The following is a 12,688-nucleotide window of genomic DNA, read 5'->3' as shown; positions in this document are numbered from 1 at the left end:
GCATGGTGGGCAGGAGGGAGGGCTGCAAAACCAGCCTGGAGCGTTAAGGAGAGCGCAAACTCTCCTTTAACAGGCCAGCTTCTCGGGGATCCTTTGAACCAAACCATTTCACAGGACAATATGAGTCAGAAATAGGGTAGAGGATAAGCACAGGTTAGCTCTTTTTTGAGTGTCTGACAGCAGGTACTGTACTTGAAAATAGGCCACAGTGACCCGGAAAAGGAGGATTCAGTAACAGCGTTCTTCTGCAGCAACTTCTTTAGGCCAGCCTCAAGGGATCTGGTCTGCAGTGGGAGCGTGAGACAGGCCCACCTCCAGCACCCTTTCCTGTCCGGGGGCCCCGTCCCTGCTGCTTCTTCCTCCAGCCAGGGCATTGTTGATCATGAGCGAATTTTTTTTTTTTTTTTTTTTTTAGTACTAGGGATGAAACCCAGGGGCATTCTATCTCCAAGATACACCCCCAGCCCTATTTATTATTTCTTATTTTGAAACAGGGTCTTACTGAGTTGCAAAGGCCCTCACTAAGTAGTAGATGAGGCTGTCCTCAAACCAAGATCCTCTTGTCTCAGCCGCCCAAATGCTGGGATTACAAGGGCGCGTCACCACACCCGGCCAGAGAGAACTTTTTTTTAATTGGGTGCATTATAATTTTACATTATAAATTGTCAATTCCAATCTCAAAGACTTGTAGGGTGAGGGGAGAGGGAAGCCAGGGGAGGAGGGCAACAAGAATTGTGTGTATATATTTTTCTGACATGACAGAATCTCGGTAGGTGTGGAATAATTTAGTCCACACATTCCAAGTCACGAACTACCCTCCCTTTACACTGTGAGATAAGACACTCTTTTTTTTTTTTTTTTGTACTGAAGATTGAACCCAATGCATTTTACCTCTGAGCTTCAGCCCTAGCCCGAGGCCTTTAAAAAAATTTTTATTTTGAAACAGGTTCTTGCTAAGTTACTGAGGGTAGCCTCAAAACTGGGATCCTCCGGTCTCAGCCTTCCAAGTACTCAAATTACAGGTGGACACTACCATAACTGGATGTGAGACGCTCTTTTAATACATCAAAGAGCTACCTGCTCCCCTTGCCAGAATTATTTATTTATTTATTTTTTAGCGGTACTGGGGGTGGAACCCAGGGGCTTTCTACCTCTGGGCTACACTCCCAGACCTATTTTATAATGTATTTGGAAACAGGGTCTCTAAGTTGCTGAGAGCCTCACTAAGTAGCTGAGGCTGGCTTCGAACCCGTGCGATCCTCCTGTCTCAGCCTCCCAAGCGCGGGGATTAAAAGCGTGCGCCACCACGCCCGGCTTAGAATTATTATTTATTTATGACCTATATTACATTGGTTGTTGTCAGGTTTTTTTTCTTTTTTGGTGGTACTGGGGATGGAACCCAGGGGCATTCTACCTCTGAGCTACACCCCCAGCCCTATTTTTAAATCTTTTTTTGGAAACAAAGTCTAAGTTTCAGAGGGCCTCACATAGTAGCTGAGGCTGGCCACAAAGCCATGATCCTCCTATTACAGCCTCCCAAGTACTGGGATTTCAAATGTGTGCCACCATGCCCGGCTTACGTGTGTTGTATATTATTAACAACTATAATTTACTGAACATCTATAAGCAACCAGGTATAATACCCTGTGCATTTTCCCACACGATCTCCAATCTTTGTGGCAATTTTGCAAGAGTCATCCCCCCCTCCTTTGCCCAGGGGGCAAAGAGAAGCAGCAGTCGGCTCTGTGCCTTGTGCCGTTGCCCGCAGAGGCCCGAGTGCCCAGCTCAGGTTTGATCTCAGAGCTCAAGTGTTCCTACCACACCGCTTCTGGTATATGTAACTCAAACATTCAGGTGTAACATTCTGCATAATTCACCGGGTCCTCAGAAATCAAAACATCATTAAAGACACATCTATATTAAGAACAGACCTAGCCCTCACAGTACAAGGTCATTGCAGCACCCAGCTGGCTCCTGGACTGGAGTAGCAATGACTGAGGTTCACATCAGCTTCCCTGTGGCCACAAACAGTTCAGGCAAACAGTCCCCAGAAGTAGCACGAAAAGAAGTGAGGGAAACGTCAAGCTGCCACCAGGCCCTCCAGTTCTGCTGAGCCAGGCCTGGACTGGGCTGCTGTAGGCTTCAGGCAGCGGCAGGTGACAAGGACTGTGAGAACCTCTGGGCACTCACCGGGGCCAGGCCCTGCGCTAAGGCTTCTCATGATCGGGGCTTGCCTCACCCCTTCTCGCGGGGCTGGTCGTTCTCCCTCCTGACATTTCACCTGTTTCTCAGATATTTGTGCTTGGTCTCCTCCTGTCTCCGCAGCTGGTCTCCTCAGTCTCCTTTAGAACTTGCCTCTCAGCTCTGCAAACCTTAAATGTCAGGCCTCCTCCCCATCTCCTGCCTACTCCGGGGGGACTTACCTGGTTCCACAGCTTGACATTCCCTCTCTTCCCTGGTAAAATCCACATCTGTATCTGCAGCCTGGCCCTGTCCTCTGAACTCCTGACTTGTGTTTCCAATATCATTTTCACATTTCTCCAGAGACAAATAATGGCCATCTCAAACTTTACGTGGCTGCAACCGAACTGGTTATTTCCATCCCCAAACCTGCCTTTCCCATCTCTACAAACTGCAACTCTATCTCGCCAGGTTGCTCAGGCCAAAAACCTTGGAGTCACCTTGAGGCCTCTCAGGCGTTCACACCCCAAATCCCAGTCATCAGCAAATGCTATTGGCTCCATCTTCAAAGTGTTTCCAGACTCGGTTTACTCCTAGCCACCTCCCCGAGCCTGCCCGCCCCCTCATCAGCATCTCTCCAGGGATTGCTAGAGCAGGCTCTCGGCCTGGCTCCTGGCTTTCCCTCCCAGGTCTCTCCATACAGCTTCCAGAGCGATACCCGAGTCAGACTGTGACAGGCCTCTGTCCAAACCTACCAGTGCTTTCTACCTTACAAAGTAGAAAAGCCAGTGTCTGATTCCCCACTCCCACCCCAAGCCCCATCCCTGTTATCTCTGACCTTATCTCCTGCTCTACCTCCTCTTATTCACTCCACTCTAGACACGCTGGCGTCTACACTGTCCTACAACCACACTGCACAGGCTCCTGCCCCAGGGCCCTTGAGCTACTGTCCCTTCTTCACAGCCAAGTGCCCTCTGCAGATAACCATATGGCTCTTTCTTTTTACCAGTGAGGCCTTCCCCTATCACATCTATAAAATGATAGCCCCACCCATCTTCTCCCACAAGGATGGAAACTTCAGAAGGGCAGGAGCTGTGCTGTTTGCTCACTCGTACATTCTGTGAACCCAGGACAAAGCCTGGCCCATAATAGAGGCTCAGTAAACATGTGTTGAGTGAATAAATGAGTCATACACTAGCAAATGTTCACGTCCACATCGCGAAGAACGGTTGAGGAACAGCTGCAACACAGACAAACACATTTTCACCAAGGAGCCAGTCGTACACTAAGCTGTCAGTTTACAGCCTCTGGACACATCTGCGACTTTCACAGGGCTTAACCATAGCATTCTACAGCAGACTACGTTAAAAAGAAAACAGTAGCCGGGTGTGGTGGCGCACGCTCGTAATCCCCTCGCTTAGGAGGCTGAGACAGGAGGATCGCGCAGGTTCGAAGCCAGCCTCAGTGAGGCTCTCAGTAACTTAGAGAAACCCTGTTTCCAAATAAAGTATAAAATAGGTCTGGGAGTATAGCCCAGAAGTAGAAAGCCTTTGGGTTCCACCCCAGTACCACACACACACAAAAAAAAACCAGTGTAAAAGACACTTAACAAAACAAAGCAAAGTAGTTGTTTTTAAGGGAAACGTGCACGACTCCACCAGAAGCACCTGGAACGAGTGGTTCTCCAGACTGCAGCGTGGGGGTGGACAGTGCGTGGGAGGGGCTGGGCAGAGCGTCTGCACACCCCGGGGCCCTGGGTCCCATCCAGCACCACAGGGGTAAAAACACACACACAAGCATGTCACAGGTGCTTGTTCTGCCCCACCAATTAGACTCTGGAGACACCTAACACCACAATTATACTCCCGTGCCGAGTTTTCTCTTCTTGCTGTGATAACATTCCCCACCCGCAGAAGAATGACTCCCTGACCTTGGGGAAGAGCTGAGGAAGTAGGTGGGTGGTAGAGACTCGGAAAACATCTCTCCACTGACCATTGCCACCCTCTGCCAGGCAGGGGACTCAAACTCCCATGACCTACATCTTGTGTGCTGCTGGGAGATGCCTGCGGCCAAAGCACTGGGCAGTGATCTCACCCCTGGTTTGGACGGAGATACGGTGCCCATCCTGCCAGGCTTCTCCTCTTGTGTTCACCAAGCTCCCTAGTGACCTGGGGTGAGTAGGAGGTGAACTTGTGGGTGGGCGGGTGGAAGATGCAGGGGACAGTTTTGTTGTGCTTTTAGTCCTTGTGGCCTTTTCTTGTTCCTAAAATTGTCCTCTGGTCCAGTTTGTCTTCTGACACCTTTCTTTGCATACTGCGCTTTCTAGGCTGGGGCAAATGCTGGCAGTCAGTTCTGGGTCTGTGTTTACTCCTTTAGGACGGGCCAGAGGATGGGAGAGACAGGCAAAGGTCGCAGGCTTTGGTGAGGGCTGGAGTGGGTGGCCAGCAGGGGGTGCTGCTGTTTCAGTACCCAACTGCAGCTGGCCACCTAGAGCCTGGTTCCCAGCTGGCGCTCTGCCAAGGGCTCTAAGTGGGAGGAGCCAGGACTTGCTTGAACCTTGCCATCCTGAGGCTGACCATCTCATGACCCACACCCACTCACACAGTTAATGAGCACTTGCTGTGTGCCTGGCCCTGTGCAGGGACACCCTTCCTGTCCTCAAGGGGCTCACAGTGGGATGACATATAACCTAATTGTATGTATGTATGTATGTATGTATGTATGTATGTATATATATATTTTTTTTTTGGTGGTACTGGGGTTCCTGGAAGCCCTTCTACCTCCGGGCTACACTCCCAGACCTATTTTTACATTTTTATTTGGAAACAGGGTCTCCTAAGCCAGCGTGCACGGCTGGCTTCGAACCTGCGCGATCCTCCTGTCTCCGCCTCCCAAGCGCAGGGATTACAAGCGTGCGCCACCACGCCTGGCCTGTATGTATGTATTTTTGTGGTGCTAGGGATTGAACTCAGGGACATTTTACCTCTGAGCTACATTCCTAGCCCGATTTTTTATTTTTATTTTTTATTTTGAAACAGGGGCTCACTCAGTTGCGAAGGGCCTCACTAAATAGCCGAGGCTGGCCATGAACTGCGATCCTCCTGTCTCAGCCTCCCAAGTACTGGGATTACAAGCGTGCGCCACCATGCCCAGCTTGGTTTTAACTATTTTTAAACACTCAACGTGGGCTCTAATGAAGCATATACAGACAGTATCATCTGAGAGCCAGCTCTGCTTCAGGAAGTGGACAGGGACTGTGCAAAAACAGAAACAGCCTAGAGTCCCACAGTTTACATCACAAAGGCCAGGGGGAGGCAGAACAGGCAAAGCCTCCAGGAGTGTTCCCAGTCCAACCTCAACTTACAAAACCTTACAAGCTCTCACTTTAAAATAATTGTTTTCTTCATTTTGTAGGCCAAGAGGTGAAAACTATTTCTTAGGAGCATTAATTCAGGGGAAAAAATGTGGAGAACTTACATTAACTTTAAAGGTCTGTACCAAGCCATCTAAGAAGCGGATGCTGCAGACAACTTCGGATCGAGTTTTCTCTTTGGGTAACTCAGAGGTGCGTATATTATTAATTCTTCCACCCAACGCACGTAACCGGGAGGTCATAACTATCGTTGAATAACCTGCAACATAAGACATAACTGTCAGTAATTTTATATGAAGATAGCCAGCCACCTGTGCTGGCCTGCAGCCTACCCAGGCCCTTCACACCAGCTTGCTTCTTTTCCCCTTCATGGTAATATAGAGAAGTTTATTGTTCATCTATCAAGAGACTCCTAGAAGAAAAATAAATGTGATTTTCTGAAATTCGCCTCAAAAGAACGCACTCCAGTCTAACTTCTACAGATTACAGAAACATTTCTTACTTTCTACTGCTATCATTTAATGGTAAGCTGTGTGTTCTCTTTGGTGACTTGCGTGTGTATGCCACTGGGGATTGAACCTATGTGCATTCTATCTCCAAGCTACACCCGCAGCCCTTTTTATTTTTATTTGGAAATCGGGTCTTGCTATGGTGATGAAAGTCTCACTATTTACTGAAGCTGTCCTCAAACCTGTAATCCTTCTGTCTCAGTATCCAAGTACTAGGATTACAAGTGTGCACCACCACACCTAGCTCTTTGGTGATTTTTTACATTTTCTTTGATACTCACAATCCTATCTAAGAACTTATAGGTAATGAGAACTGAATACAAACAATATTTCTATTTGAAGTTTTTTTTTTTGTTTTTTGTTTTTTTCCTGTTGGGGATTGAACCCAGGGGCATTCTGCTTCTGAGCTACACCTACGGCCCTATTTTTTATATATTTATTTAATTATTTTGTGGTCCTAGTGATGGAACACAGGGGCTACACCCCAGACCTATTTTATATTTTATTTTGAAACAGGGTCTCACTAAGTTGCTGAGAGCCTCACTAAGTAGTTGAGGCTGGCTTCGAACCTGTGTGATCCTCCTGTCTCAGCCTCCCAAGTGCAGGGATTACAAGCATGAGCCACCACGCCTGGCCCTATTTTCTATTCTTTATTTTGAAACAGGGTCTCACTGAGTTGTAGAAGTCTTCACTAAGTAGTTGAGGCCAACCATGAACCTGCAATCCTCTTGTCTTAGCCTCCCAAGTACTAGGATTACAAGTGTGCGCCACCATGCCCAGCCTGCTTTTGAGTCTTGACTTTAAAACTGAACAAAATTCGTTGGTCAATTATAACATTTTCATAGAAATGACATGGCCTGTTTGTGTGTTGTATTATCTCCCAGGTCTACATCTTCTAATTTCCCAGGTTTATAATTTTTATGTTGCAGTGTCTTTGGGATTCATATATTCTACCCCTCGGGTTTCAGAGAACTAAGCATGGCATAAATGACTTAAAACATAAAGAGATTTAGTGAGGCTGGATTATATTCAAATTAAGGAATCTTATTTCTTAAAAGACAACATTTAGAAGACCAAAGAGGCAACCCAGAGGGTGGGCGAAGATGACTGCAATGTGCAGACCCCCAAAGACGAGGAAGCAGCAATCCTGCTACTAAGAGAGACAACAACACAGCAGAAAACGAGAAGAAAATGGAAATGCAGCAACCACATGACTTGCCCAAGAAAGGCAGAGTAAAACCACAGAGCAACAAAACCACATCCCACATCCCACCGGAAGGCACTGAAGACTCGAGCACCCTGGAGGCTGCGGGCCGCTGGGGCTGCACGTACTGCTGACGAAAACGTACAGCGGGTGTGACGACTTTGGGAAAGTGCTGGGCAGCCTCTCTCAAGCTGAACGTACGCACAGTTTGTGACACAACTACCCCCGAGCATGGCTTCCCAACCGGAAAATGCACAGGCATTCACAAAAAGCTATGCACAAGAATCTTTGTAGCAGTCAGTCCCAAAGTGGAATGGATCCACATGGCTTAAGTGTGTAAACTGTGGTATTGTCACACCTTGCACTATCCTACAGCAAAGAAAATAAACGCGCTACTGCTCCGTGCAACAACAGGAAAGAATTGCTTTAATGCCACCTTGAGTAAAAGGGGCTGGATGTAGCTGGGCGTGGTGGCACATGCTTATAATCCCCGCACTTGGGAGGTGGAGACTGGAGGATCGTGCAGGTTTGAAGCCAGCCGCGCTGGCTTAAGAGACCCTGTTTCCAAATAAAAATATAAAAATAGGTCTGGGAGTGTAGCCCGGAGGTAGAAGGGCTTCCAGGAACCCCAGTACCACCAAAAAAAATGGGGGGACTGGATGTAATGGGTCACCCATAGCATGATTCCATTTATGTAAAAATAGGCAAAACTAACCAAAGCTGCTCGAAGACAGGGTAGCGGTCACTCCTGGGGTTAGCGACCAGGAGGGACCCTAGTTATCTTCTGGGATGCTGTTATCAGTGTCTTGGTGTGGGCACTAATGATAATTAAGCACTCACTGTGTGGAAGTTCACCAACCACTGTGTTCATGATCATATGTTTTCCTGTAAGTGTGTTATGCTTCAACGTGGTTTTTATCTCCAAAGGGTCCGCTGTGGCTGTGGCTTGGTCCCCCAGGTGGCGCTGTTGGGCGGTGATGGGACCTCTGGGAGGTGGGGCTGGGGGGAGGTCCTTAGGTTGTTGGGGGGTGTGAGGTGTTTCTCCTGAGACCCCTTTGGTGATTCTCTTGAGAGGGTTGTTTTAAAGGAGCAAGCGTGGCCCTGCCTGTCCTCTTCCCCTCCACTCTTGGCTTGAGATGCAATCATCGGCTCGCATACCTGCTTTTTCCACTGCCATCCTCTAAGCTGTGATGCAGCTGTGAACTGCCAAGGCCAGTGCCATGCCCTCGACCCTCCAAAACTGAGCTAAATAAACCTTTTTTTCTTTCTACATAGCCTGTGTTGAGTGTTTCATTACAGTGGGGGGAAACTAATGAAATGTTATCTTTTACTATCAGGAGGAAGGGAAGGTGAGCGAGCCAGTCTGGCTTGGTAATGCACGCCTGTAATCCAAGCTGGTCAGGAGGCTGAGGCAGAAGGATGACATGCCATTATGGGCAACTAAGTGCGGCACTGTCTCAGAATAAAATTAAAAGGTCTAGCAATGTAGCTCAGCTTGGAGCTGTTGTCTAGCACGCGAGAGGTCCTAGGTTTAATTCCCATGACCAAATAAAAAGAAAGCTAGAGGGAAAAAAAATTTAAAGTATATTTATAAAGAAGGACGCAGAGGGCAGTTTAAATTCTGACCATGGGATTCTGGAACAGTAAGGAAACGGGTTTTACAGTGAACTCATTTGTGTGGTAGCCTAAAAGACTGAGAAGATGTTCAAATGAGCACAAGATCATAGCATTCTGGTGGGAGGGTCTAGGCTTTGACAAAGAATATAGATGGCCTTCCTAAAAATCTAACTCAGCCTGGGGAACGGAGAAGAAATAAATCTGACGAGGTGAGGTAGAAGAGCGAATACAGACGAAGGTCTTAAGAGCAAGTAAATGTTCTTTAATAATTCTCCATAAACCTTCTCTGTGCAGCTGGGCCTTTGCACATGCTGCTCCTGCAGCTTGTGGTCCTCTTCCTGCTGCTGCACCTCTTCGGCTGCTCAGCCCCGACTCCCTCCATGCCCCGCAAAGGCATCGCTCCCTCGGGAGCCATCTCAGGCCTCCCCAGCCACGTCATATATCTGCAGTATAGGCTTTCTCTATAGTGCTCATCATCCTAATTTCATTTCACACTTATAACTCATGATGTGCATTTGATAGGTGCTGCTCCTGTTAGACACCAAGTTCCATGAGGGTAGGAATCAGATCTGGATTTGCTCACTGTATCTTTATCACCTGGCTCTGCTGGGTGCCAGTAAGTATCTGAATGAATCAATAAATAGTAGTACAACCCGACACAAACATGGGTGGGTAGGAGTGGGCAGGGGTGAGGAATGAGAGGAGACTGAGGGTGGAGTGAGATATCCCAGGGACTGTTGCTGTTCAACACGCTGCTACGTGCAGGATTCTTGGGGTGCTTATAAAAGTGCAGACTCTGGGTCCAGTGGGTCTGGGTGGAACCTAAGCACCTGCATCTCTCTGTTTCCCAGGTGATACCCCCCCCTCCATTGATGGAAGATCTACCTAAGGAGCAAGCCACAGATGACTGGAAAATCAGCTCCCAAGGGCAGGGTAGGGCCAGAGATAAAGACTTTGGAATGAGCAGCCTGAAGTGGTGACTCAAAGGGACCAGGACAAAGGAGACAGGAGTCCTGTCAATCAAGCTTCAGGGAGATAGAGGCACACACTGGTGCAGGAAGAGAAAATATAAAGAAGCGACAGCTATATAGAAAGCACATCTCGGAAGAGAGGAGTGTACTTGGTCTGTTATCAATAGAAGGAGTTCCAGATAAACTTTCACTCTTCTGTAAATAAGGACAGGAAATCTCAAATACTAATAAAAATCATTCCTGAGACCGGCAGTGCAAAGAAACATGTTCAATCACTTACAAAATTCCACCCACCCCACCACCTCCACCTTGCCCTTTTCAATGAAAATGTCATTAGAAGCAGGGTTGCGTTTTCTGAGTAATACAAAAAGTTATCAAAAGACAACAAATGTGTTCCCTAATGCTTTAACCCACACTGAATTCAAAATGTCAATTTCATTGCTTAGTTCTTATCTTAAGAATCTCAGGTAGGTTACAATTTTTTGTAAAAAAAAAAAAAAGATACAAGAAAATCATTACAAGTGTGATTTTAGTGGGAGGTGCACATCAGGATCACCTGGGGAACTTGTAGCAATGACGCCTGCCCTGGTCCCACCTGGCAAGGTGATTCAGCATCCTGGGTGTGGCACATAGAACACTTCCTTTGGGAGGTTTTCAAAGACAGGGCCAGGCAGCAGGGGCTAGAGGAGTGGGCTTTCTGGTCAGACTCAGGACAGAGGCTCCGCATCTCCTAAGCCATTCACCGTGGGGCGTAGGTGACAGAGCCAGGCGACAGTCTGCGGAGCAGCTGAAGCAGAGTGATCGCACAATGACTTCAGCAGGAAACCAACAAGAACTTCAATTGGAGCCTCCAAATGAAAGCCGCATGGGCTGAGGTGCCCAGTGCAGGCATGGATTTGCTCCTCACCTGCGCAGCTCCTGTAGCTCGGCCAGTACAGGGCCCACGGTAACCATAGATCTAACCAAGGTTAGCGGTGGTTCCCAGCACTGGTCATGCAGCCAGCTGACCAAACTAAGAACCCGAGGAGACAGGGTTTTTCCTCATTGCACTATCTCTGATTGTGCAATAAAGGGCTTGGGACCTAAGGACCATGTTGTAAAAGGTATCTTATAAAAGTTGCAAAAATGTTCTTCTTATAATTGAAACTGAAGCAAACCTTGATAAAAGTGTGTCTGATGTTGAACCATGTGGTGTTTTCAGATTGTCTTGAAATTAAATCTTAAACAATCTGGTGGAGACAATGGAGGCTGACTAATTGCCCTGTTTCCTGTAGCACAGCAATTGGGGAACTCAGAGTTTCTATGGCTTCCTTTATAAGCTTCTCAATTCTAAACAAAGCCACAACGGGAACACACTGGCCTCTCTGACCACAAATGACCATTCTGCAGCTGATGTCAGCTACCACACGAGAGCCGTTCCTATTCTTTGCATAATTTAAAACCCCAAATAGTTACAGCTTTAGAATGTTGTTTTTTTTGTGTGTGTGGTACTGGGGGTGGAACCCAGGGGCTTTTCTACCTCCAGGTTATACTCCCAGACCTATTCTATACTTTATTTGGAAACAGGGTCTCACTAAGTTGCTGAGAGCCTCACTAAGTAGCTGAGGCTGGATTCGAACCTGTGTGATCCTCCTGTCTCAGCCTCCCAAGCGCAGGGATTACAAGCATGCGCCACCACACCCGGCTGGCTTTAGAATGTTTTGCACACTAGCAGTACAGTTTCTGCTGCAAAAACAGTCTTCAAAGACTATAACTTGGAAAACAGAGGAAGAGGCAACGTCTCACTGTGCACACAGCAGGGATTGAATAAGTACAAGAGTTCGATGCAGCGCATGTAACGTGCCCAGCATCCTATGGGACACATAGTAGTTACTAATAAAAGGCACTTCATTTGTATGAAACTCCTGATGCTATCGCTTCCTGACTATAGATCCCAGCTTTTGTAGGGTTATTTTGATGCCAAGCACCTCACGAGATGTGTACACATTTCCTTTCTGAAATCTGTACTCATTCAAAGACAGCTTGCTAGAGCTGAAGACAGCCGTGACAGATATGTGACAGACACCTGAGCTGCTCTACAAACCAAAAAACCAGAAGCGAGAGCACCTTGGCACAAAGGGCCACGCGCTGGACACTCAGGGGCCGGGGGCCAGGCTTCCACTACTGCTGCCGCCGCCGCCCGTGGAGCCAGAGACAGAGGGGAGGTGACGCCCTGCTGTATTCCTTCCTTCGAGGTCCGTCTCCACACTGCTCGGTGGAGCAGTTCTTTCACAGGTCCAAGAGCTGCAGAATGGAAGGCAGGAGGGCAGCGCACAGGTGAGAAACCAATCCGACTCCGATTGAGTCGTTTTAGGAGGAAGTACAACAAATTCTGTATCTCTCACTTTTAAAAATAAGGAACTTAGACAACTCAAGAATGCAAGTTTAAGCTTAAAAAAAGATTAAAAAAAATAAGAAAGCATCATTTTTAAATACCTAATTTGTGTGTTACCTGTGCAAAAGAACCTTAGGTGGCTTGCTGCAGGAGCCTCAAAACACAGCCTTCAAATGGACCTGGGCCAATGCTACCACCTAGTGGTGACCAGAGGAAGGGACTTCGCCTCCAGCCCGGCTTTCTTGGGGGGAGCCTGGCTCAGCTCTAACCGTTCTTCCCTCACAGTGCAGTCTCGCTGAGGATGCCATCTCCGAGCATATAAAGCCCTCCTCTCTGTAGCGGATCCCCTTTTCCTAACTCTTCTTCCCTACTGAACTCAAGAAAGTTATTTCTTCCTCCCACATTTTTTTTTTTTTTTTTTGCTATTTATGAGCCTCAACAGATGACTGATGTGCTGAA

General features: G+C 47.6%; 1 protein-coding gene across 3 annotated transcripts in view; it reads right to left on the bottom strand.

Annotated features, from left to right (window-relative positions):
* The window catches only part of PTPN3 (protein tyrosine phosphatase non-receptor type 3), a gene marked incomplete at both ends in the record, with an annotated part of 171,735 nt that overhangs the window by 82,490 nt on the left and 76,557 nt on the right, over nt 1–12,688 (bottom strand). For 2 of the 3 annotated variants that reach the window (XM_080708451.1, XM_080708450.1), the window contains one exon: nt 5,659–5,813. In XM_080708451.1, coding sequence (XP_080564577.1) covers nt 5,659–5,813 — 155 coding nt within the window. Of the gene's footprint in view, nt 1–5,658; nt 5,814–12,688 lie in introns of those variants that run through there. The other variant, XM_080708452.1, reaches the window with a different exon arrangement.

This window comes from Muscardinus avellanarius (genome assembly GCF_963383645.1).
Source record: "Muscardinus avellanarius genome assembly, chromosome: 13".
NCBI classification, from domain to species: Eukaryota; Metazoa; Chordata; class Mammalia; order Rodentia; family Gliridae; genus Muscardinus; species Muscardinus avellanarius.
The sequence above is the reverse complement of the archived record's forward strand: the minus strand, read 5'-3'. Positions and strand labels throughout refer to the sequence as shown.